Consider the following 25,503-nt stretch of genomic DNA (forward strand, 5'->3'; position numbering starts at 1 on the left):
GGATCTACAAAACCCTGCAATGAATTATTGTGTATATAAAAAAATCCTAAAATTGCCTTGAAATAATTTTAATACACAGTGTAGACCTCTTAGAACGTGACCGTCTGTAGTGCAGAAGGGGTTACAATGCAGTCTTTTTGGACTCTTGTTCACCTTCCCGTGCCCGTGTATATGCATACCACTTATTGTTCAGTCCCCCAAAATGAAATATTGGTTATTATGCGGTTGCCAAAAAATCTTCGTGATTAACGCGGTAGCAAGTGCACATCTGAAAGTAGGCGTGCTGGGGAGCAAGGAACGAGCTCGTTACGAAGGAGAAAGGGAAGCCGAATTATTAAACGAAGGGCAGAGGGAAGAAAAAAGAAACAAAAAAAACACTGCATGCTGCGCGGGCTCGCCGATAGAGGAGGGCGGTCGCCTCGGCGCCGACGCCACTACAGTGTACTTGCGTCGCTAGCATGGCTCCAGTCATGTGCGTCAACATGGCACATCTTTATCAACCCCACTTAACAGTTTTCTGTCGAGAAAGCATCACAATTATCAAGGTTGCCACAAATATCGCTTTGGCTACCTCATCCGTCAATTCAAAACCTTTTACGACTTTATGATGCAAGCTTTTGCCTTCGCTGCCAGTGCACTGTTTCACGTAAGTTTGATGGGTTTTGTCGTTGTTTACCGTATTTACTCGATTCTACCGCGCCCTCGATTGTAACGCGCACCCGATTTCCAACGCGAAAAAAAAAAAAGTGACATCGATTGCGACGCGCACCCATTTTTTCTCGCTGGCTTGCATGATCACACCACTCGAAAAAACGACTCCTTTCGGGAGTGTCTTCCATTTAAATATGAGGTACGGGCGAAGCTTGTGCCCATCTGACGTGTAACAGAGCATTGCCGTCACTGTAGTTTTACCGTGGACCGATGTCAGCACGCGAACTTGCTTCGCCCCCTTTTTCTCGACGGTTGTGGTGCCAGGCATGTCGAAGTAAAGAGGCGTCTGATCGGCATTCCCGATTTGCCCAAGCAGGTAGTCGTTGTTGCGCCGCAAGTTTAGGACGAACCTCTGAAAACTGTGAAGCTTTTCATCGTACTCCTCCGCAAAACTTTTCGCATATGCATGTTCCCCTTCGGAGGGAAAAGCCTTTCCTCTTCATAAAGTTAGTTAGCCAGCACCTGCTCGCTTTAAGGGGAGACGCGGGTCGAAAAGTCGCGGTTTTCCGGAAAATTTTCGCTTTTTTTTTCCGCCTGTATTGGCATCCTTGGACTATAATCTATTACTTCTGAAAATATCAAGCTGAAATTCGCACGAGAAATTATCAAAAAATGCTTCCAAGTGGGCAGCGGTGACGCGAGAAATGCGCGAAAGTCGCGAAAAACGGCGAAGTTCGCGTCGTCCTGTCGCGAAAACGATGCGTTGGCCGCCATTTGCAATCGTGCACGCATGCTGCGAAAGCCGTATCCTTCATAATCCACTAGTAGCCAGTCTCGTGCCTTCACGCAGAATAAACAAAAAACGAGAAAAACAACGCGTACGTCACGCGTTTTGAATATCACGGCACACAGCGCGAGGCCGCCATTGGACGGCGGTGCGCTCCACGCTCCTCCCCTTCCTATCTCTCCGGCAAAAGAGCGAAGCCTCGGATGTCGCGACCGAGTTTTTCTGCGTTTCTCTGCATTTTTGCGTCATGGCAAGCCCGAAGAAGTGCAGTTCAGATAATCGAAAGTTCAGAACTCGCCACAAGTATCGAGGGAAACGGCATCGGACGCTTCGCAAAGCGACAGCGAACGACGATGTCGCCCCCGACCAACGCCCCGACGCTCCGACTTCGGATAGGCCTAACACCGTCACCGAACCCTGCGACAGTGGTTGTGAAATAGCCGCTGCCGTGGAATTCGTCAGTGCATCCCAAAGGAAGATTGGATTCTTCGAGAGTGAACGTAGACCGGTAGATGCTGCTACTGCGAACATGCTGCTTTGCGAAATCGATGCGCTGACGGCACTTGTGGCGGGTGCGCAATGCCCAACCTGCCGCGAACGGAAGCTCGGCTTGTGAGAGGCAGCTGGAAAGCGCAAAGGACTTTCGGCATTCCTCGAACTGTGCTGTCAAAATTCTGATTGCCCTGAATCTGCACTTTCGTTCACGCACACGTCGAGACGTACTGCTTCGGCCGGGGACCAAGGAACGAGCGCTCGTTTTGACAGCGGCAGCTCGCGTGACAGCTCTGCTGTAAACGTGAAGGCAGTTCTGGCAGCACGCGCTATAGGCGCAGGCCACGACCAACTTTCACGATTTTGTGCGATTCTCGGTCTTTTGGAAGCCCGATGCATCATAAGACATTCAACGGCATTTGCAAGAATCTCCATGGTGCGGCGGTGACGGCAGTGAGAAAAACTTGCACCAGGCACGAAACATCACGAAGGACGCAGTCGGCGGCAGAGATGTGCCAGTCATGTTTGATGGCACCTGGCAGAAAAGAGGTCATAAAAGCCACAATGGAGTGGGCACAGTCGTGTCCCTGGACACGGGGCTCTGCCTCGATTTTGAAGTTATTTCGAACTACTGCCATGCTTGCAGTATACACAGGGACCTTGGGGAGGATGAAGAGATATGGCGAGCTTTTCATCTTCCAGTTTGCCAAAAAAACACTGACTGCTCATCCCATGCAATGGAACCTGCGGCAGCTGTCAATATATGGCAGAGGACCTTGTCTTATGAAACTCCACTGCGATTCACCAGCTTCCTAAGTGATGGTGACAGCAAGGCCTACACTGCACTCTGCGAGGCAAATGTATACTGTGACACCCCCATTGACAAAGAAGAGTGCACGAACCACGTTGCAAAGCGCTTGGGAACTGCCCTACGGAAATTGGCAACGCCACTGCCACGAGGCGAAAAACTGAAAGATGCGACAATAATAAAACTACAAACATATTACAAGATCGCCATCACGAGCAACAAGGACAGTGTCCGAAATATGTACACTGCCATATGGGCATCATATTTTCATTGCTGCTCCAGTGATGGTGCCAGTAGCCACAACTTTTGCCCCGCGGGACCAAATTCGTGGTGCAAGCACAAGCGTGCGGAAGCACTGGGGGAGCCTGCACCACGCCACACCCCACTGTTGACGAAGGCTCAAGGATTGGCAATTATGCCTATCTACAAGCGCCTTACAGAGGAGAAACTCCTTATTCGGTGCCTTCATGGCAAGACACAGAATGCAGCCGAATCGCTGAACAGCAAGATATGGCTGCTATGTCCAAAAACAAAGTTCGACTCCAGAACAACTGTGGAGACAGCCACCGCTCTTGCTGTACTCTGGTACAACAAAGTCCACAGGGGCTTTGAAGAAGTGCTCGAAGGCATTGGAATTCTCCCCTCACAAGATCTGGCCACACATGGTGACCACTGTGACGTCATGCGCATCAGGAAGATGAACCTGAAGCAAACTGCAGAAGCGAGGGCACACCGTCGCAACTCAGCGAAGAGAGCTCGTGTTGAGGACACTGACCGCAAGAGCCGTGAAGGACCAAGCTATGGTGCAGGGGACTTCTAGACACTTGCAGTGCATTCAAGGCAAGGTACTTTTCATTGTGCCCCAATTTGATGCAAAAAGAATGATTTCCTAATAAATGCCAACTTTGCGAACTTTCAAACTTGTTTTTCTCATTTTCATTTTTTCTGACAGTTTCACGTTTTCCGGGCAGCCTTTTAGAAACTTATATTCATTGTATAGTAACGAAACTTGGCACACATATTCTTCAACACATGCAGAATGCAAATATCTACTCTAAATTGCAATGCCTACCAGCATTAGTTGTGAAAATATTAGCTTATTGTTTCAAGGGAGATTGAAAATAATAAGTCATTCAATACAATTTTTTTTTCTTGGTTCCAATATTTCTGTGACATATCTATATAGATATTTGCACTTTTCAATCTACCAAGAGTCAAATAAGATCAGACACAGTGCTTTTACTGAAAGTTTAGTACATAAAAGAGTGCCCGCAAAAAATGTAACTTTTTGCTATTGTTTATGGCATAACTCAATAATTATAGCAGCTACACAAAAAATGATTGCATATATGAAATCTGCATGAAAAACTATACTAATAACAAACTTTTCAAGTCTCTATTACTAGAAATAAAAAAAAACTTTTTCGAGGAGCGTCTCCCCTTAAACTGGCTCCGCATTAGATCTTTTTCTAAGACTAATTGCATAGCCCGCACTTGGAGCAGTTCTGCCGTCACGGGCCGCTGTGCTGCTCGCTGCTAAAGCACATACTCGCCGAGCAGCTCTTTAATTTGCGGAAACCGACCCTGCTGTGGTCCACTGAAGCCTTTGCGTAAAGCTTTTCTGTCGAAAATCTTCTGCTTTTGTTTCCGCCGGTCCCGCACGCACGTTTCGGGAACTCCGAACGACCGCGATGCGGCCCGATTTCCGTCCGTTTCTGCACACGCGATGACTGTTCTTTTAAGGGGAGACGCGGGTCGAAAAGTCGCGTTTTTTTTCCAAATTTCACCTTTTCTGTTTTTTGTTGCTTTATCATCTTTATACATTATATTTTGACATCTGAAAATATCACAGCGAAATAAGCATCAGAAGTCAGTGAAAAACGCGTCTGAGTGAGCGGCAGTGACGCACGGCATCACGAAATTTACACAAAACGGGCTGCTGTTCGCGTGCTCGCGGGGCCGCGAAGAGAGCTGTCCGCCATATTGCGGCCGCTGGCTCGTGTAGAGTTGTCCTTACTCTCCACGATCCCGGTTCTTGAAGTCTCGTACGTTCACGAAAAATCTAAAAAAAAAGCAACAAAAACAGTCTTTTCCCGCCGTTTCAAACCGCGCGCCACTAACGCAGGGCCGCCATTGGCTGACAGCACCCGTGTTTTCTTGCCGTAGTTCGCTTCACTGTTTTCCGGAGTTATTTTTCGCTGTTTTCGTGCGATGGCAAGCCCGAAAAAGGCCGTTGCCGACCATCGGAAATACAGAAGTAAGAACAAGTTCAGAGGGAAGCGGCGGAGGACGTACAAGAAAGCCACCGCCAACGAAAATGTCCGCGACGGGCCAGCGGCCGGTAGGCCTAACATCGACCACGGCAACGTCGACCATGGCAACTGCGACGACGAGATCAACGCTGCAGTGAATTTTGTGAGTGCATCGCAGAAAAAGATCGCGTTATTCGAAAACGACGTCAGGCCGAATGCCGATCGTGCCGAAAGCGTAGTGCTGTGCGAGTTGGGTGCATTGACGGCCGTCGTCGCAGGCGCGGCATGCCCCGTTTGTCACGAGAGTAAACTCGCAGTTCGGGCACCGAATAAAAAGCGGAAAGGCCTTTCGGCGTTTCTGGAGCTACACTGCGAGAATGCGGAGTGCTCGGAGAGCATCCTTTCGTCCGCGTACTCGTCGAAGCGGGTCGCGTCAGATGGCGGCCGCGGTGCAAGCAGAAGCTACGACAGCGGGAGTTCGCGTGACGCCTTTGCCGTGAACCTGAAAGTGGTGCTTGCAGCGCGTGCCGTCGGTATCGGGCATGAGCAACTTTCACGATTTTGTGCAGTAGTTGGATTGCCAAACCCTATGCACCATAAGACCTTCCATGCTATCGGCAAAAAGATTCACAGTGCGGCAGTGAAGGCTGTCTGTGAAAACATGCAAAGGGCACGCAGCGTCACCAAAGAGGTGGCTGGTAACAGTGACGTGCCAGTCATGTTTGACGGCACATGGCAAAAAAGAGGCCACAAAAGCCACAATGGTGTGGGAACTGTAGTGTCCTTGGACACTGGTTTGTGCCTGGACTATGAAGTGCTTTCCAACTTCTGCCTGGCGTGCAGTTTGCATAACGACATGGGAGGCGATGAAGAAACATGGCAGGCGTTTCATCATCCCGTTTGTGAGAAGAATTGCGACTGTTCTTCGCATGCCATGGAGGCCGAAGCTGCAGTGCGCATTTGGCAGAGGACTGTGGACTATGAGACACCCCTGCGGTTCACCATCTTCCTAAGCGATGGAGACAGCAAGGCCTACAACGGGGTCTGTGATGCCAACGTGTACCCTGACACTCCAATTGAAAAAGAGGAGTGCACCAACCACGTGGCGAAACGTCTGGGCACCGGCCTGCGGAAGCTGCCAACGCCACTTCCACGAGGGGAGAAGCTGAAGGAGACCACCATCCAGAAGCTTCAAACTTACTTTCAGGTGGCCATTGTGAACAATCGGGGAAATGTCCACAAGATGTACACTGCCATATGGGCCTCATGTTTGCACTCGTGCTCAACAGACGGTGCTGGAAGTCACAAGTTCTGTCCTGCAGGCCCAGACTCGTGGTGCAAGCACCGACGTGCTGAGGCGCAGGGCCAGCCTGCACCGTGCCACACCCCCCTCCTGACCAAGGCCCAGGGTTTGGCAGTCCTCCCAATCTACAAGCGTCTCACAGATGCGAAGCTGCTTGCCCGGTGCCTCCACGGCAAGACACAGAACGCGGCCGAGTCCCTGAACAGCAAAATATGGCTGCTGTGTCCAAAGACCCGGTTTGCTTCCCGGACTGCTGTGGAAACAGCCACAGCCATTGCAGTCCTGTGGTTCAACCGGGGCCACGCGAGCTTTGAAAAGGTGCTGGAAGAGCTTGGGGTGCTTCCTTCGGAGGCCCTGGTTACCCTCAGCGACCGCCGAGACAGCATGCGCATGCACAAGATGAATGTGCGTCAGACCGCTGAGGCGAGGGCACACCGTCGCAGTGCAGCCAAGAGGGCCCGGGTGGAAGAGTCCTGCCGCACCAGCCGGGAAGGGAAAACCTACGGTGCTGGAGAGTTTTAGACAACTGATATTCCCTCTGGACATGTGTGTATGTGTTCAGCACAAGTTTCGTGCTACTGCGTTTTTCATTTTTGTAAATACAGACTTTCAAACTTTCAAACGCGTTTTTCTCATTTCGCAATTTTGGCCAATTTGCATTTTTTGCGGGAAGTGTTTCGGGCACTTAGAATGGTCATACGACGACGAAATTTGGCACACACATTGAGGAGAGTGCGTAGGGTGCCGATATCTACTTGAATCAGCACAACCTATCAGCTGTAAATATCTATTAATAAATTTAATGGTGGTCGAGTGGAAAAAAAAGGGTAGTTTGCTACACAGATGTTTTTTTCATAGTTTCAAAGTTGGAGCACAATTTCTAGCTAGATATCGGCACTCTATGGCTAATAGGGAGCAAAAGGAGCCATTGAACAACTCTCTGCATGAACATTTAGTATGCGCGAAAGTTCCCGGAAAACTTATCAAGTTTCACCATTACTTGAAACACAACTCCCAAACTATTGCACTTATGTAAAAACTGATTACAGATTTGGAATCAGGAGGAAAAACTGCATCAGTGGTCCAATTTCTGAAGCTCTAAGTTGAATAACAAAAAAAAAGTGCTTTCGAGGAGCGTCTCCCCTTAAAAGCGGCATCGTGGTGCACTCGAGGTTTTGGAGTCGGCCATTCCACGTCGTCGATGCTAATGCACTACTAGATGACGAACTCCTCAGCACACGTACGAAGTGCCGCACATGAGAAACACATAGGCAGAAATGGACGACGCGCCATGCCGACGCACGTAGGGGGCGGCCATTTTAGATTTGCCGATGGCAATAGATTGGCCGTAATTTTTTTGTTCGTGCTCGATTCTAACGCGCATGCGATTTATGAACTCGCTTAACCGGAAAAAAGGTGCACGTTAAATTCGAGTAATTACAGTATCTTGCGAATGCGAACTTCGTACAGTGAAATCTCCTTAGAACGAACCACACATTAACGAACTTTTTAGATTAACAAACTTTTAAAAATCCCACGCAGACTGCTAGTAGTTTGAATACAAATCATTTCACTGCTACGTACTTCAGAATACCGAACTTTTCAGAATAACGAGTGTTAATTTAGTTCCGTGTTATATTAACGCCTCAGTACTACGAACTCATGTTCTGAAATCCGTCGCGACGACGACAAAGCGAACGGATGCTTTGCTTCTCGGAAGACGCACGACAGTGCGGAGCGGTGAAAAAACGAAATGGCGACTTTCTTTTTTCTTTTTGTTGAAACACCGACGCTGCCAGTTTACAAGCACAGTGAGGGGGAAGGCAACACGCGAGGGCAAGGTCAGCAAGGCAGAATGAGAGTTGCAGAGCAGGAAGCACGGGCGCGGAAAATCTGAGACAGTGAGGGAGCAGAAAATGAAACGCGAGGAATTTTCTTTTTTCGAGCTCTTTTTTCCCTCGGAAGATGGGATGACAGCCGCGACGCATCGTATTTTCCTTCTTTTGCCACTTCTACACATGCTCTAGGAGGCCCTGATTGTCATTCGTGTTCATCTCTTTTCGGTGATTACTTATCAAGTCCGCGAAGCAAGTCTGCATTCACGCTGCGGTACTACTACAAATGAATTCATCTCTGCTTGTGGCGAAGAAGCGGAATGAATTTTCGCTTACCGAGAAAGTGGATATTCTTCGGCAACTGGAAGGCAAAAAGCAGGCTGTTGTGACCAAAGAACCGAATCGCACCGCAGGAATGGGGATTTGCGGGAGGCCTTCGCGCTACAGTTTGTGCTTCATGTGTCAAACACACACACAAAAAACACAGACTTTTTTAAACTAAAGGTGCATTTTTCGGTGTTCACTTGTGCATTTGTTTCTTGTGAAAAACGAGTTCGAGGACTCACCGTTGTAAAGGTAAGTCGTTTTGGTCGGTGAAAAATAAATATATATGGTTAATATTTGGGCTTTCACTATAACGACCTTTCAAAATAACAAACACATTGCCGCGACCCCCTGAAGTTCGTTATACCGAGGTTTCACTGTATCACACATGCTGTTCTTGGTTCTGTGCATGAGTGCGATTTTTTCGATACCGGATCTTCATGTCTTGGACAATCTTCTCGCTACAACATCGTAGGTAGGCGTACAACAGTTAGGCGTAATCGGCATTGGTTAGGCTTCGGTAGAGGTCGCATGCTGTCTAAGTTGCGGTATGGTACGAAATCAACGAATCACTTTGTGGTGGCTGCACTTGACGGGAAGGGATACATATTAATGAAACTGAGGGTGGCATCTGTAGGGCTTGAACGCAATCTCATTGCGACACCTTGAAATCGGGTGCACGCCTGTGAAATTGAACAATTGGCATCTTTCAGCCCGGGAAACTTCGGACTTTATTCTGTGTTTCGGACTTGATTCTAAGATAGTTTCTGTGTAATGCGCATAATCGATGCGGTCTGAGGTATAGTCGGTAAATTTTCACGATGATGCTTTCTTTGTTAAACCCCCGACTCCCCTCCCTTTTTATGTTAAATTCGTTGGCAACGTGGCTCTTTGGACATTTTTTTTTTTTTCAGCATTTGGAAATTTAAATGGTTGTAAGCACCACCCATCGCATGCTTCAATTCTCGGGCATAGAGGATGTCTGCTCAACACGTTTTCCCCAACTGCGGCCCTTGGAAAAACTTGTTTTGATTATAGTGCTGTACCGCTTATTGTGTGAATATACGTGGCTTACGTTATAAGTGGTCTATACTGTATAAAATATTTTGTATATTCAATTACCTACACACAGAACTTTTCTGTGATGCGCTTCAGATTTGATGTCTCTAGGTTTTAATGTATTACATTTGGCTGGTTGTTGCTGCATCCTGCTTCTGATTGCCACAACGCCCACTGTCGCGTTAGCAAACCCGTAGCGAAACCATATGTGAAGCTTTTGCCTGAGCATTCGAAGGTTGGAAGAGGAAGCACATGTTTAAGTATTTTGTTCAAAACTAGTAGGGCATGCAGGCCCCGAGGAATTCCCTTGTGCCTGCTGTGGCCACTTTTCGAAATGAGATGCCGTATACAAACCAGTTCCTGGTTACGATACTTGTTTATGCATTGTAAAAACACATTACACAAAAGTGCTTGTAGGAAAAGACTGTTTCGCATATGAGGCTACATTTTTCTCATGTTGGCAGGGAAAACGAGGGAAAAGTACGGGCATGTAGAAGGACTTGGTTCACTGGAACTGCTTGTGTGTTCAGGGAGCCCTACTGGAACTGGAACCGTAAGGCTGGCTGCTCCTGGTACCCTGCTCAAGGCAGGCACCACCGTCGGTGGCAAGCAGATCATCACTGTGCACAAGGGGGCTGCGGCGACGTCCCAACCTCAGATTGTCACCCTCGTCAAGACTACACAGGGTGTCACTTTGGCCACGGTGAGAGAAAACTGTATGCAAAAGCCTTATGCGAATACAGTCGAACCCCGCTACAACAAAACTGCATACCTGCCAAGTCTCCCGGATTGGCCGGGAGACTCCCGGATTTTGACCGTTTTTTGCGGTTGTACGGTTGTCATGAAAATCTCCCGGAAATCGAAATTTCTGTGCCTGATCTGCCCGAAATGACAAAAAAAGCAGCTAAATCCATTCCAGGCTTTTCGAACCTACCTCATCTTATCATAAATGAGTTCATGGTAACGTACAGTAGAATCTCAGTGACGCGAAACCGCAGCAAATAAGAAATTGTTAAATTCCCCAGCCAAATTTGACTGTGTTTATTGGGTCTAAATTTGAATGTTATGAACACATTTCCTAATCGCGGTGGGTGATACGAACTTTAGTATGGAAATCGCCGAATGAAGGCCGAGAGCAGTGTACTCGAAGCTTCGGAAGTACGCGTGCGATTGATGCACTGCAGTGCGTATGATTGTCGTTGCCACAACTGCTGGAGACAAAACCGCGGTCGCTCTTGACACGATCATGTCGCTCTTGACACTGATCAATCAAAACAACGCTGCTTTCCGCAAACTCTGCGGATAAACCTGCGGCAGATGCTGTCGTAGATGGCATAAAATGACTTAGTTTTGAAGGGGCATGCGCGAACTACTGTTTGCCGCAACCGCAGTGCACAAAACCGTGGTCGCGGTGACGCGATAGCAATCTACGAGCTCTGATACACCAAAGTGGCACTGAGCAGCCATATTCCCGTTCGCTTCTGCGACCTCTACAACATCTAGTTTAAATGCAGCTGAGTACTGCTTCTTCGTACCGCTACTCATATTCAGTGAACGAAAAAAAAAAAAAAAGACCACTAAAGATGCAGCGCTATGTCATGTGGAGCAAAAAGTCTGAACAGATCGGAAGCAAATCACGAACTCAAAGAAAACAGACAGAGGAAAAAAAAAAAAAGCCTGCAATTGGATTTGGATGCGGATATGGCCGCATCCGGCTTCTCAAGCACATGCAAGCCACATGTTGCCAGACAGCGGCGCACTTTTATCTAGACACCACTATGTAAGACGAGAGGTGACTTTATCGTATTATTTTATTGAAAATATCTCGACTTATATTCGGGTTTATACGGTATGCCATTCTTATCATCCATCACTCGCAGTTAGCTGATTTTGTTGATAACGCAGACGAACAGTCGCTCTGATTAGTAGCCACACTGGCCAAGCGCGAACATAACCCAGCAGCTGCGTGACGGAAACTATGAACCGAGCGACTGAGCTTCAGCTTTGGATCATCTGCGGCTCAAAGCAAGCCAGTGGCAAAAGCAGGGCAGTCTCATTGCCATCGCTATCGAACTATGGTGGCGCCCTTTTGCTGAATATCAGTGGTATAGTGGCGGTTTCTGGTGGTGCCAATGCATGTTTTAGACTTCGTTGACGCATTTTCAGGCTCTGAAAATGCATCGAAATGTTAAAGATTGAGTTTACTGCATAAAAATAAGTGTCTGAGCCTGAAATTGCATTGTAAAATTTCGTTGTAGTGGGACGATCGAAGAAAAAGTGTTTGTGGCGACAATATTTATGCATTGACACCTATGGACTGCTGATGGAGAATCAAGAATTTCGTTGAAACGGCATTTGTTGTAGCGGTGTTTGACTGTTCTTCCAACAGCAGGAAGATGACTGCACTGTCGAAGTGTTGCAGCCGAATGGAATGCGGTGCAAAGTGATAACAGCATCGCTCAAAGGTGCTCGCCAATTGCGGATCACAAACTTCTTTTCAATGTAACTGTAAATAAGGTGTTTGTGTTTTGCGTCCCGCCGCGGTGGTCTAGGGGCTAAGGTGCTCGGCTGCTGACCCACAGGTCGCGAGATCAAATCCCGGCTGCGGCGGCTGCATTTCCGATGGAGGCAGAAATGTTGTAGGCCCGTGTGCTCAGATTTGGATGGACGTTAAAGAATTCCATGTGGTCGAAATCTCCGGAGCCCTTCACTACGGCGTCTCTCATAATCATATGGTGGCTTTGGGACGTTAAACCCCACATATCAATCAATCAATTTGTGTTTTGCATTAAATGTCCGTCACTCGTTGCAGTAACATTGTTAGGCATCGCGACCTATGTTTTAAAAGCAAGACGTTCCGGTGCTCCGAGCAGGTAAGTTCTGCTGTCAGATGATTTAATGAATGTGAGTGGTGCTTTGGTGCTGCTCAGTTCAGAACTCTCAGACGAACTTGGGACCGTTCAGCGATCCTTGGAAGGGGGGGGGGGCTGCGCTTCCGGCAATTAGTGGGCGATATGCCTTCCCGTCCTCACAAATAATAATTTGTTTGAAGCCAATCAACAGGAGCGTATGAAAAAGCCTACTAGAAGCGTTGTGATATCGAGCTAAGCTTTGTTGCTGTGCAAGAGCCACATAGCGTCCTTGCGTCTACTGTTACAGCACCGCGGTGCGATTTTATTGATAACTACTGCTAGTGATCAAGTCTCTTTGTAAACATGCTGGGGCATTCTCCAGCCGAACCAGCCTGCCCCATACTGCTGAGTGAAATCGAAACGATCGTCACATGTGCAATGCAATCAGGTAACCTCTCCCCCCCCCCCCCCCCCCCCCCCAACGCAAAGTCTTGATATTGCGGACTTCCGATAAAATGGACTTACTTTGCCGGATAATAATGGTTCACTGTAACGAGAGTAGACTGTAGTGATTCTGGTCGAATGATTTCAAATTGAGTTTGAATAGAAGATATACCACATATTATAAAGAAAAATGGACATATTTGTCATAACCAAACTAATTTGCATAATACAGTAAAATCTCGATGATACAATTACGGTTGATGCGAATTTCGCGATAATACGAATTTAAAGGTTGTTTTAGATGGACTAGATTGTATAAAATACACTGTGATTCAGTGTTATACGAATGGCTTCCCCAGCCACGGCAGAGGATACCAATGTATCATCTGCCATGGCTGGCAGATGATACATTGGGTCCGAGATGAAAAAATTGGTCCGAGAATAATTTTCCCGCCGCCAGTAGCATATCGCCTTTTTGCTTCACGGCGTTGGCTTCACCGGCTGCTCTATCTTTCAAACCACATGATGTCAACAACCAGCTGCAAATCAACATGGTGGCGAAGGCATCGGCGGTGGGTTGCGTCGACCCTATCGCGAACTACCGGCACGGCACACCACAGCTCACACCCTTGACACGGACGCGGTCGTCGAGAGCCTGGCTTAGATTACGATTGCTGATAACACCGGAAGTAGAAGGTGCAGCAGCAGCGAGCCGGCTTGCCCGAACGTGCCTTGCTTTTTGCTTTTGCACTGCCGGCTGAATCCATCGCCGCCGCTGCGTCCACTCATGTCATTTCAGCTGGCGTGTCTTCCAAAATAATATTAGTAAAGGTTTAACCTGCTTCTTTTTAGTGCCTTGTATGCATGAATATAACTCAGTACGAAGTTCATTGCTCAAGAAATCGGTAAAATGAACTGAATTCTCAAGCAGCGATGGCGGGGGTGGCATGTATACGAGGGGCAGAACGAATGTGAACGTTTTTGGCGGGCCCGGACGTGGTTTACCGGTCGCACTAGCATTTTCGCTTAAATTCTCCAATGAGAATTGTTCAGGACTTTTTTATTTTTTCGTGTTGACTTTGCGGTGCGGTTTTCCGGCTGCTTAAGTGAATGAATTTTCGATGAGTTCGGCCGCTATCGCTCGCTCTGATATCAACTGTGAACGCGCTGCAAGTGAAAAAACCGCGGCACCTAATTGATGGTGAAGGCAGGAAAGTTCAAAAGAACATCACAGACTTTTTTCAGCAAGGTGTAGTTGCCAGTGAAGTTCTTGTTCATAATTTTTATCAGCTTCAGGTTGTTTTTGGTTCATACGAATTCGAGCCGATACGAATATTCGATGCGCTCCCTTCGAATTCGTATCATCGAGATTCTACTGTATCTTTTGAAAGTTTAAAAAAGGCGTGTGCAAATTCAATTTTTTTTCTTTTTGCACATTTAGTGGAATGTATCTGGTAGCCAGTAAAATGTGTTGTGTATTAAAATTTCATTTACTTGGAGCATATAAGTCAGTGTAATGAGATTTTAAACTAGAAAAAAATAAATTGATGTGAGGTAAATACCTTCATACCTTGAAGTAGAGCTTCGCAGCAGTGCGCATTTCTTCTGGACATGTGTTTTGAAGGCTTAGCAGCATTTCACTGCAGTGAAACTACTTTTACAAAAGGTTACATGCAAACTAATGCACACCTGGCAAGATGCTTTCACTGCTTAGCACCCCTTAAAGGAGCACTGACATCAAATTTAAAGATTAAGATGTGCCCATCATTCGATCGCTTGGTATGCATAGGTCTGGTTGGCCAAATTTGAATGACATCCGTCGCGTAGAAGTTATTTTAATTCGATGTCAAGCAGCGTAGAAATGGTAAAGAGAAAAAATGGAAGATAGACTGCCCTGCAACATTGACATTAGTGCTACATGTTCGGTGTGATACATTCCACAAATACCATCCTGAGTGATGATGCCCTAGTAGTGGTGACATGTACGATCCGAGTGTTCTTATCGTGGCGCCGCAGCGCAGAAACGCACTCGCTCGTTGCGTATTATCTTTGTCGCACCGGTTTGAATGATTGTGTGAAATCAAGATGAAAACCTCCTTTACAAGAAGAGCGAAAGAAAAGAGCATGATTAAGGGGGGACGCAGCTTTGGGTGCGCGAAAAGTGGAAAAAAAAAAAAGAAACGATTTTTTGAAACTCAAGTTTTCAGTTTCTAGAACCCTTTTTCTATCTGGTTCCAAAATATCTACACTGAAAACCGCGCAGAAGTGCTTCGTAAAATTTATTTCACCCACTTAGGTAGCAAAACTTTTTCTGGAAACGGCGAGAAAACAGCGATTTTCAAAGAATTATAGCTTCGAGATGCTTGGGCCGGGAGCTGGCTTCTTGGGCTAATCGGAAAGAGCATTTCTCCGTGTTTAACCTTCCCGCCTCAGCTGGCTCCTCCCTTTTAACCTTGTTTGTCATTATACTGTGAGCAAATCCTTATGTTAGCGCTTGTAACGATTTTAGAGGCCTGAGATGCTTTAACTTAGGTCTTGAATATGTATACTTTGTATTTTGAATTATCGGTATATCGAACTATTTCGCGAACCCATTCGAGTTTAATATATCCGGGACCGACTGTTATTCGAAATGTTCACTACTTTTAAATTCGATTTGAAGCAAATTCAAGTACTGCATTACTTGTTCGAATATTCAATGCATTTGAATATTCGCGCGAGCGTAGCATACAGAGCATACAGGCAGCTTGTGACTGATTTTATGAACTGGAATCAGCCGCAAGCTGCTGTCCTGCTTGCGCAGTACGGCAAATGTGTAGAACAGTGCCGCCGTAGCCTTTGCTCCACTGCCGAGATGAGCTGTCCTCAAGCATAGTAAGTGAAAAGTAGTTCGACATGCTGTGACGAGGACCCTCCCTTTTCTTTCCAGATGCCCAAAGTGAGCCTGATCCAGCAAGCTGGCAAGGCGTCGCCGCAAGGCAAAGTGATTCCCCAGGGGGCCACTATTGTCAAGCTGGTCACCACGCAAGCAGGTGGCACGGCAACAAAGCCCACATTGATCACAACTTCGCAAGCACAGCAGCAGCCCACTTTGCTTGGCTTGGCGGTAAGTCTTGATAGGGTTGTGTGCAACAATCCGCTTGGTTTTCAGTTGCTGAGAGCTAGTTAAAGGCATAGGCTAAAAGAGTGTTAAGAAAAAAACTTGTACATGACATGAAATGGTGGGGTTTTCGGGAATTGGCCCAAGCTTCATACAGCATTTGGGGTAGGAGTTCAAATTGCCAATCTATTTGAACAGATTTCAAATTTTTAAGGTTAAGGGCATATTTAAATGAAAAACATTTGCAAATATAAGTTTTATCGCTGACAACACACACTACAGATGAGCTCTTTTCTCTTTCTGTCTGTCTGTGTGTGTTTGTGTGTGTTTACGTACGTGCACAGTAAATTCTTGGTGTTCAACATTTTGAAGCCCTTTTCTCTATTGTTTCTGTAGTACTCGTCTTGCTTTGGGGAGCTATGCCAAACTTGCAGCAAGCACATAAATTACTGTGGCAAAGTAGCAAGCACTAGTGGTGCAGTCAGGGTTGTTGCACTTGCCCTCTGAATGCAGTCAATCTGATCAACAAAGCAATCGGGTTGTCGTACACTGTAACTTTTGCTAGGCTTTTTTAGTCTTTTTGTCTGTGCTTGGAAGACGCAACAAGTATCGGAAAGGGAAATGATAGATGTAACCCTAAGGGACAAGAAAAGAGCAGAGTGTATTGGGAAACAAACGGTAGACGAAATCAAAAAGAAGTGATCATGGGCAGGGCATGTAGCTGAAGGCAAGATAACCACTGTTCATTAAGGATAACACATTGGATTCCAAGAGAAGGCAAGTGGGTGAGCGGGAGACAGAAAGTTAGGTGGGCAGATGGGATAAAGAAGTTTGCAGGTATAAAATGGCAGCAAGCACAGGACCGAGTTGACTGGCAAATGGGTGAAGCCAGGCTGATGATGATGACCTATGCTTGAGACACAGTTCTTCTTGGGTGCACAGGGTGCAACTGGGGCCAGCCCGAAGGTGACCATCTTGCGAACGCTGCCTAGTAACATAGTGACAGTGGCAAAACCTGGCTCGCCCTCATCTGTTGCCACTGTGGGTAGCAGCCCCAAGCAACAGCAGACCATCGTGATTGCTGCACCGAAGGCTGGTGGCCAGCCGGGAACCGCCAAGCTGCTGACGCAGGCAGGTGCCAAGGCGGGTCCTGGTGGCATCCTCGTTGTTACCACTCATCCACAGGGCAAGGCCACTGTGGTAGGCACCGCTTCAGCCACCGTTGAGGCTGGCAAGGGTGAGGGAGAAGCTGGTTCTTAGCATGCACAAAATGCTTTCGTAAGGCCTATAGCTCGAAGTTTTACTCCTGCTGAATTGGTGCTCAATGTGTCAAATCATATTCTCTCGCATGTAACTCGCAAGACAACAAATACAATTGCCGACCTATTTTCTGGACCTGGCAGGGGCCACTGAATAGTTTGTAAATATTGTCAAGTCGTGAAAATGAAGTTTATTTGAATTCTGAAGCCTAAACAATATCCTCAATGATGCCATGCTTCCTGCTGTTCTCAGGGGTGAGCAAATTTAGTTCTATTCGGGCTACAGTAACATCTCTGGCAGGTGCTTTGGCAATCGCTGCTGCCAACTGTTGCGGGTGGCAAAGGTGGTGGCAACATGGAATCAAGCAAACAAAACTTGATGCCCATTGCAAAAGTATCCAACTTCTCGCCTGTTTGGTGGGATTTGACTACACGGTTTGGGTTTCTTTTACCTCTACTGACACAGCACAGCACGTGAGCTTCCATCATTTCGCCTCCATCAAAACTCGAACTGTCATGGCTGTGGTTGAACCTGCGTGTTCCAGGTCAGTAGCCGAGCACCGTCACCACAAAGTGCTACTGAGCAACTGCGAACAGCAGCGAATGTGTGACGCGCACAACGGCTCAACCACACTTGCCACACAACTAACACAGCTGCATGCGCAATGACGACCAGAAAAACAAATGCCCAGAAAATAAAAACAACCTATGTACTAGCCTATTAATGAGGATATAAGGCTGACTGAATTACAGTAAAACATTGTTTTAACAAAGGGGAATATAACAAACTAATAGATATAACGAAGCAATTGCGATTCTTCTTGAAATTCTAATAGACGCCCATGTATTTAAAACCTCGTTTTAACAAAGCAAAAATTTCTTTGCAATGGATATAACGAACCATTCTTCGTCTGCAATGAACATTTACTGATCATTTTGGTATACGTCAATTCAATATCTTATAGCACGCGACGATTTACTTCTCATCGTGGCTGCGGTAGTTCAAAACTCGCGCCCTGCTCTGACCTGGAGCCGCCTGCGTCCTGCCAACACGCCTGTGGGAGCGAGTCTCTCTGCCTCCCCTTTCGTCAGGAACTAATGGACTCGCCTGCGCAGCAACTCACGCGAGCGTGCGCGTCAGCTGTCCTCCCCTCTCCTGTAGAACTCGTTGACCGGTCCGCACATCTGACCTCCTCCTCCCCTTCAGCACGGCGCTTGGGCCTCGCATGCCGCCCGGGCGGTAAAGATTGTGGGTGTCTTCCATGTCATTTGCTGTGGAAGAGCAACACCACCTCTATCGGTTTCTGCCGCTAGACACGAGTTGGACAACGGCAGCGGCAAACTTAAGCGCAAAAATAAACATTCGAGTAGAAGTCGGCAATGTTAAAAGCCCTCGAGTCTGGCGTCAAGAAAAAAAAAAAAAAAAGTGGCCAAAGGTTTCGGCGATGTCGCTGGGTGCCATGGGCGACCAGGCCCCTGACGTCGTCGTACGCTCTCCTTGACGCCGGCGTTGTGCCTGACTGTGACACTTTCAGCATATACGTTGGTGCCGATGCTGACGTGGTGACAACCGAAGTTTTGGCAGATGCGGAAATTTTGCCCGCGGTGACGAACCTGCATGACAACAGTGACGAATGTGTTGACACCCTGAGCCTAATGTTGACGAACCCGACATACCGACACCCACGCGAGTGCTAGATGCGACAGAACTGCTGTGCTGCTTCTTTGGTGCTTACGATGACGGCGAGGACGAACTCAAAATAGCTACTGCAGCTGGAAAAGCAGACATAAAGCGGTAATAAAGTGCATTGTTCTTTGTTATTTTGCTGTTTATTACTTTTTGACGGCCGTTTTTCTTTGCACGGCGGGTTGCTGTAATATTCGTTGGCATGTACGTTCTCTTTTGTTGGCTAATTGTCAATAGAAATGGATATTGGCTATAACGAACTAATGGTTATAATGAAGTAATTACGACTCCCCCTTCGACTTTGTTATAACAAGGGTTGACTGTAGAAAGTTTGCTTGTCAAGAAAGATCAGACATACCTCTGAAACTGGAAGATTGTGTGCTTCTAATTTTGGAGGCCACACAACTAGCCATTGCTAGTTGTGTGGCCTCCAAAACGACGTAGCCAACAAAAAGTCTAACATGGTGGCTTTCGAAATCAAGCTGCACAGCTCAAAACCGATTACCATAATTACTCGAATCTAACGCGCACCTTTTTTTCCGGTTAAGCGAGTTCATAAATCGCATGCGCGTTAGAATTGAGTACGAAAAAAAAAAATGAATATGGTCATTCTATTGCCATCGGCATTTCCAAAATGGCCGCCCCCTACGTGCGTCGGCATGGCGCGTCGGCCATTTCTGCCTATGTGTTTCCCATGTGCGGCACTCGTACGTGTGCTGAGGAGTTCGTCATCTTGTAGTGCATTAGCATCGACGGCATGGAAGGGCCGACTCCAAAAACTCGAGTGCACCACGATGCTGCTTTTAAAAGAACAGTCATCGCGTGTGCAGAAACGGACGGAAATCGGGCCGCATCCTGGTCGTTCGGAGTTCCCGAAACGTGCGTGCGGGACTGGCGGAAACAAAAGCAGAAGATTGTCGACAGCAAAGCTTCACACAAAGGCTTCAGTGAACCACAGCAGGGTCGGTTTCCGCAAATTAAAGAGCTGCTCGGCGAGTATGTGCTTGAGCAGCAAGCGGCGCAGCAGCTCGTGACGACAGAACTCCAAGCGCAGGCTACGCAATTAGCCTTAGTACAAGGTCTACGGCTAATTAGAACAAGGTCTAAGGAATGCGGAGCCAGTTTAAAGCGAGCAGGTACTGGCTAACTAACTTTATGAAGAGAAAAGGCTTTTCCCTCCGAAGGGGAATGGGCATATGTGAAAAGTTTTGCGGAGGAGTACGATGAAATGCTTCACAGTTTTCAGAGGTTCGTCCTAAACTTGCGGCACAACAACGGCTACCTGCTTGGGCAAATCGGGAATGCCGATCAGACGCCTCTTTACTTCGACATGCCTGGCACCACAACCGTCGAGAAGAAGGGGGCGAAGCAAGTTTGCGTGCTGACATCGGTCCACGGTAAAACTACAGTGACGGCAATGCTCTGTTACACGTCAGATGGGCACAAGTTTCGCCCGTACCTCATATTTAAATGGAAGACGCTCCCGAAAGGAGTCGTTTTTTCGAGTGGTGTGATCGCGCGGGCCAGCGAGAAAAATGGGTGCGCGTTGCAATCGATGTCTTACTTTTTTTTTTTTTGTCGTGGAAATCGGGTGCGCGTTACAATCGAGGGCGCGGTAGAATCGAGTAAATACGGTACTTAGTCTGAAGAAGCGAACTTCGAAACATAAATTCGTCCGAAAAATCGGTCGCAAAATGAATAGTGCAATGGGAACCTTGACGGTGCATCAGTGAACTCTGGAATATCCAACAGGTCAGAATTTTTCAAGTCTGAAAATTTTATTGGCAACTGTATACAAATATTTGACAGAAATGGCTTCATGGCAAACCTTTGCAGCTATGTCAGGAAGCTGGCTTTGGGGCTATAAGCAAGAATTATGTTTATAAAATTACCATGAGTTATTACTGAGCGGGTGGATAATATGTGAGAAAATATGTAGTACTGAAGTAGTCTTGACAATGGTCCAGAGCTAGTAGTTTGGTACTTGTCTCGAATTGGTAATGTGTAACATGCAGCCACAGGTAGCACCTAATCTCTGAAATCATAAGGTTCAATGCGTTCAATGCATCTGCGCCATTCTGCAGATGTTTACGTTTTTCCCTTTCTACCAGTATTAGAAATTGAAAGATTTGCTAGCCATTTCTGATGCTCCTGCTTTTTTTACTGTGAAACTTTTTAACTGTGAAAACTAATTATATATTTGAAATCAGCATAAAAAGTTCCATAAACAGCTCAAGTTTCATTGCTCTAGGGTGAATATTTAAAAAAAAGTGTCTTTGAGTAGCTTCTCCCCTTAAAGGCAACGTCTGCGTGTGGAAGTTCGTCGCACAAGCTGTTCACTCTAGGCGAGACGGCCATCTCTGCATCCAGTATGAAGCTTGCGTGGTGAAAACAGTTCCGAAAGGTCTGTTTCGTAACCACCTTCCACGAGTCTGCAAGCATGCCGAAGGCAGATCATAGGTGGACAGCGTAGCTTTTTACGCTGCCGGAGCACAGGCTGTATAGCATCATTTGGCTGTGGCCACAGGTTTGACTAAGCTACGACTGGCATTGGATTGGCGTGCGCTGGATCGTGGCGTTTGCGGTTTCGAGGGTACGGCAGCTGTGACACGGTAGGTTCGATGGTACGAAAACAACTGAAATGGCGGCGTCGATAGTGACTTTGAGTCTGTGTTTAGCGGTATAAAGTCTGCAAAATTTGATGGCGAAAGCTATAAACGTCTGGAATTTCTGACTTTAGTCTGAGTAGTCTGACGTCGACTGTACTCCTTTTGGTTCATCTCGAATACTTCAAAGTTTTCAAAATTTTAAATTCTATTCAAAGCAAATTCGAATACTATAATATTCATTCGAATATTTGAAGCATTCGAATATTCGCACAAGCCTACTGCTTTGCAATACAAAGAATAGCTTTTTGAGCATTCCGAAACTGTTTAGCAGTTTTAGATAGCTCACGGGAAGGCTAAAATGTTTGCTTTCGCACCGAGCTATTTTTTTTTTCTTTAGTTATTGGTATTGCCATTAATAAAGTTGTCATTGTGTGCAGGTGCCAAGACTACGTCAGTGAATGTGCTTCCGTTGTCGGCAGGCAGCCAGCTCAATTCCGTCTCTTCGCCGAGTGGTGTCAAGATGATCGTGGTCTCGTCGGCAGGCCTGACGGGCCAGCAAGCATTTACATTGCTTACTACAGCTGCTGGTTCTCGTGAGTGCCAAACACGGTTTCTCTGCGTTACTGCCACCCGGTGCTGGGCTGTGAGCTTGAGCCTTTTGCAAGTCAATCTGCAAAAGTCCTCAAGACTAGCTTGAGAACTCTTCTAAGGTGTTTTGAGTGAGCTTGTGCAGGGACTATGGCATCGTGAATGAAATTTTCGACTAAAATTTTCACAGGGATACCTTGATTCTAAAAACAAATTATAAAAATTTTGTGCCCTGTATACCATTTACAAAAGGGATTTCAGTGCTCTAATGTTGCATTCAAGAAGGGAAACGGGACAGTTCGTGTTTGTGAAAAAACCAGTCAAATCGTTGCTGTTACGTGACAGCGGAGATTGCTTTGTGATGATGATGATTCTGAAGCAGACTAGTGTCTTGAGCGTTCTCTCTATTTTCAGTCGCCACTGTTTCTGCTTCCTGGATACTTCGCCTAAAAATCTGTTACCGTCAAAAGGGTTGTGTGTATAGGTGTTTTTTAGCAGACTTTTTTAAAACAACTGTGGTTTACCTGCATTCATGTCTCCGCAATTTCTACGAATATTAAACATCACATTTCGGCTAGTGCATCGTTGTGATGTGTTAGATTCGAGTGTCTATGTATTCTTTTTTTTGTGTGCTGTATGTAGCTCTTGAGGCAGAGAACACAGGCGCTTTAAAAAGGAGGTTACACTGCAGGTTACACTGCAGATAGAACTTCTTTATTTTTTAAGATGAAACTTTCAGGGCATGAATGAAACACGAGAACAAGAGGAACTGTGAAATTTCATGAATATGTGTTTATTAGCAGCAGAGTTACCGAGATTTAAGTACCGCATTTAGTTGCATAATTTGTACACTCCTAATATTTAGCCAGCATTACTAAAAAAGGAAATACTCGCATATTTTGCTCTTCCTGACCCTCCTGAGCCAACTCTCCGACGCGCGCACGAGGCAGATTCGGACCTTTGAATACATTGGACAGACGCGCCTCACTGAGTAGGCGAGTGCGGTCATGGAACTGAAACTGAAGGGCTGTTGCTGTCACAGCTAATGTGTGCTGTACTAATGCACGTGTGCGCTTCTATTGCAGGGCCTGGTTTGACGCAGCTGACGAGCAGCAGTTCTCCCATCACGATCACCATGCCAGCTGGTCGGGGCCGGGGTGCAGCTGCTGGTGGGGGGCAGATTGTAGCATTGCCTGCGCAAGGATTGTTGCCCAGTGGGGGAGCCATCACAATCCAGGCCAAGCCAGGTGTGAGCCCTGCTCAGAAGGTGCTCACCATCATGACGACAACCAGTTCGAACACTCGGCCGTCTGCCCCACTCACTGTTGTTACTCAGGTGCCTGGATTTGGCTTCGCTGTATTTAGACTACATCATTTTTTGCTTTTATCTTGCCATGTGCCGCCTGCGGCATGCATGCTGTGGCAGGGTGTCAGAAAGTAGTGTCCAAGGATGAAATTCTGGCTTCCTATCAATGTTTTTTTTTAGGGGGGACACGGGTCATCGTTTGTAGCTTTTTAGTTTTTTGATTTAAGTTGGTGAAATTTGGCCTGCACACTATAAATCACATTAACAAGATGAATGAAAATTTTTGTGAAGATATGTTTTCTAGTTACCATTTTATGAAAAATTTTCAAGCTCCTCCCTCGTGGACAGTCTGGCGAAGTGATGAAACCTGCTAAAGTGCTGGAACAACTTTGTATATGTGCTTGTACCCGAAGACAGTGCCAGATTTTTTTATTGCCCTAAAAATTTTCTTTAAGGGGAGACGCTCCTCGAAAAAGTTTTTTTTTTATTTCTAGTAATAGAGACTTGAAAAGTTTGTTATTAGTATAGTTTTTCATGCAGATTTCAAATATGCAATCATTTTTTGTGTAGCTGCTATAATTATTGAGTTATGCTATAAACAATAGCAAAAAGTTACATTTTTTGCGGGCACTCTTTTATGTACTAAACTTTCAGTAAAAGCACTGTGTCTGATCTTATTTGACTCTTGGTAGATTGAAAAGTGCAAATATCTATATAGATATGTCACAGAAATATTAGAACCAAGAAAAAAAAATTGTATTGAATGACTTATTATTTTCAATCTCCCTTGAAACAATAAGCTAATATTTTCACAACTAATGCTGGTAGGCATTGCAATTTAGAGTATATATTTGCATTCTGCATGTGTTGAAGAATATGTGTGCCAAGTTTCGTTACTATACAATGAATATAAGTTTCTAAAAGGCTGCCCGGAAAACGTGAAACTGTCAGAAAAAATGAAAATGAGAAAAACAAGTTTGAAAGTTCGCAAAGTTGGCATTTATTAGGAAATCATTCTTTTTGCATCAAATTGGGGCACAATGAAAAGTACCTTGCCTTGAATGCACTGCAAGTGTCTAGAAGTCCCCTGCACCATAGCTTGGTCCTTCACGGCTCTTGCGGTCAGTGTCCTCAACACGAGCTCTCTTCGCTGTGTTGCGACGGTGTGCCCTCGCTTCTGCAGTTTGCTTCAGGTTCATCTTCCTGATGCGCATGACGTCACAGTGGTCACCATGTGTGGCCAGATCTTGTGAGGGGAGAATTCCAATGCCTTCGAGCACTTCTTCAAAGCCCCTGTGGCCTTTGTTGTACCAGAGTACAGCAAGAGCGGTGGCTGTCTCCACAGTTGTTCTGGAGGCGAACTTTGTTTTTGGACATAGCAGCCATATCTTGCTGTTCAGCGATTCGGCTGCATTCTGTGTCTTGCCATGAAGGCACCGAATAAGGAGTTTCTCCTCTGTAAGGCGCTTGTAGATAGGCATAATTGCCAATCCTTGAGCCTTCGTCAACAGTAGGGTGTGGCGTGGTGCAGGCTCCCCCAGTGCTTCCGCACGCTTGTGCTTGCACCACGAATTTGGTTCCGCGGGGCAAAAGTTGTGGCTACTGGCACCATCACTGGAGAAGCAATGAAAATACGATGCCCATATGGCAGTGTACATATTTCGGACACTGTCCTTGTTGCTCGTGATGGCGATCTTGTAATATGTTTGTAGTTTTATTATTGTCGCATCTTTCAGTTTTTCGCCTCGTGGCAGTGGCGTTGCCAATTTCCGTAGGGCAGTTCCCAAGCGCTTTGCAACGTGGTTCGTGCACTCTTCTTTGTCAATGGGGGTGTCACAGTATACATTTGCCTCGCAGACTGCAGTGTAGGCCTTGCTGTCACCATCACTTAGGAAGCTGGTGAATCGCAGTGGAGTTTCATAAGACAAGGTCCTCTGCCATATATTGACAGCTGCCGCAGGTTCCATTGCATGGGATGAGCAGTCAGTGTTTTTTTGGCAAACTGGAAGATGAAAAGCTTGCCATATCTCTTCATCCTCCCCAAGGTCCCTGTGTATACTGCAAGCATGGCAGTAGTTCGAAAGAACTTCAAAATCGAGGCAGAGCCCCGTGTCCAGGGACACGACTGTGCCCACTCCATTGTGGCT

General features: G+C 46.5%; 1 protein-coding gene across 1 annotated transcript in view; it reads left to right on the forward strand.

Annotated features, from left to right (window-relative positions):
* The window catches only part of Hcf (Host cell factor), a 77,965-nt gene that overhangs the window by 26,368 nt on the left and 26,094 nt on the right, over window positions 1–25,503 (forward strand). Inside the window, exons 8-12 of the mRNA XM_037424741.2 lie at window positions 10,042–10,214; window positions 15,737–15,913; window positions 16,850–17,144; window positions 21,900–22,055; window positions 23,136–23,386. Coding sequence (XP_037280638.2) covers window positions 10,042–10,214; window positions 15,737–15,913; window positions 16,850–17,144; window positions 21,900–22,055; window positions 23,136–23,386 — 1,052 coding nt within the window. The remainder of the gene's footprint in view (window positions 1–10,041; window positions 10,215–15,736; window positions 15,914–16,849; window positions 17,145–21,899; window positions 22,056–23,135; window positions 23,387–25,503) is intronic.

This window comes from Rhipicephalus microplus, chromosome 5 (genome assembly GCF_043290135.1).
Source record: "Rhipicephalus microplus isolate Deutch F79 chromosome 5, USDA_Rmic, whole genome shotgun sequence".
Taxonomy (NCBI): Eukaryota; Metazoa; Arthropoda; class Arachnida; order Ixodida; family Ixodidae; genus Rhipicephalus; species Rhipicephalus microplus.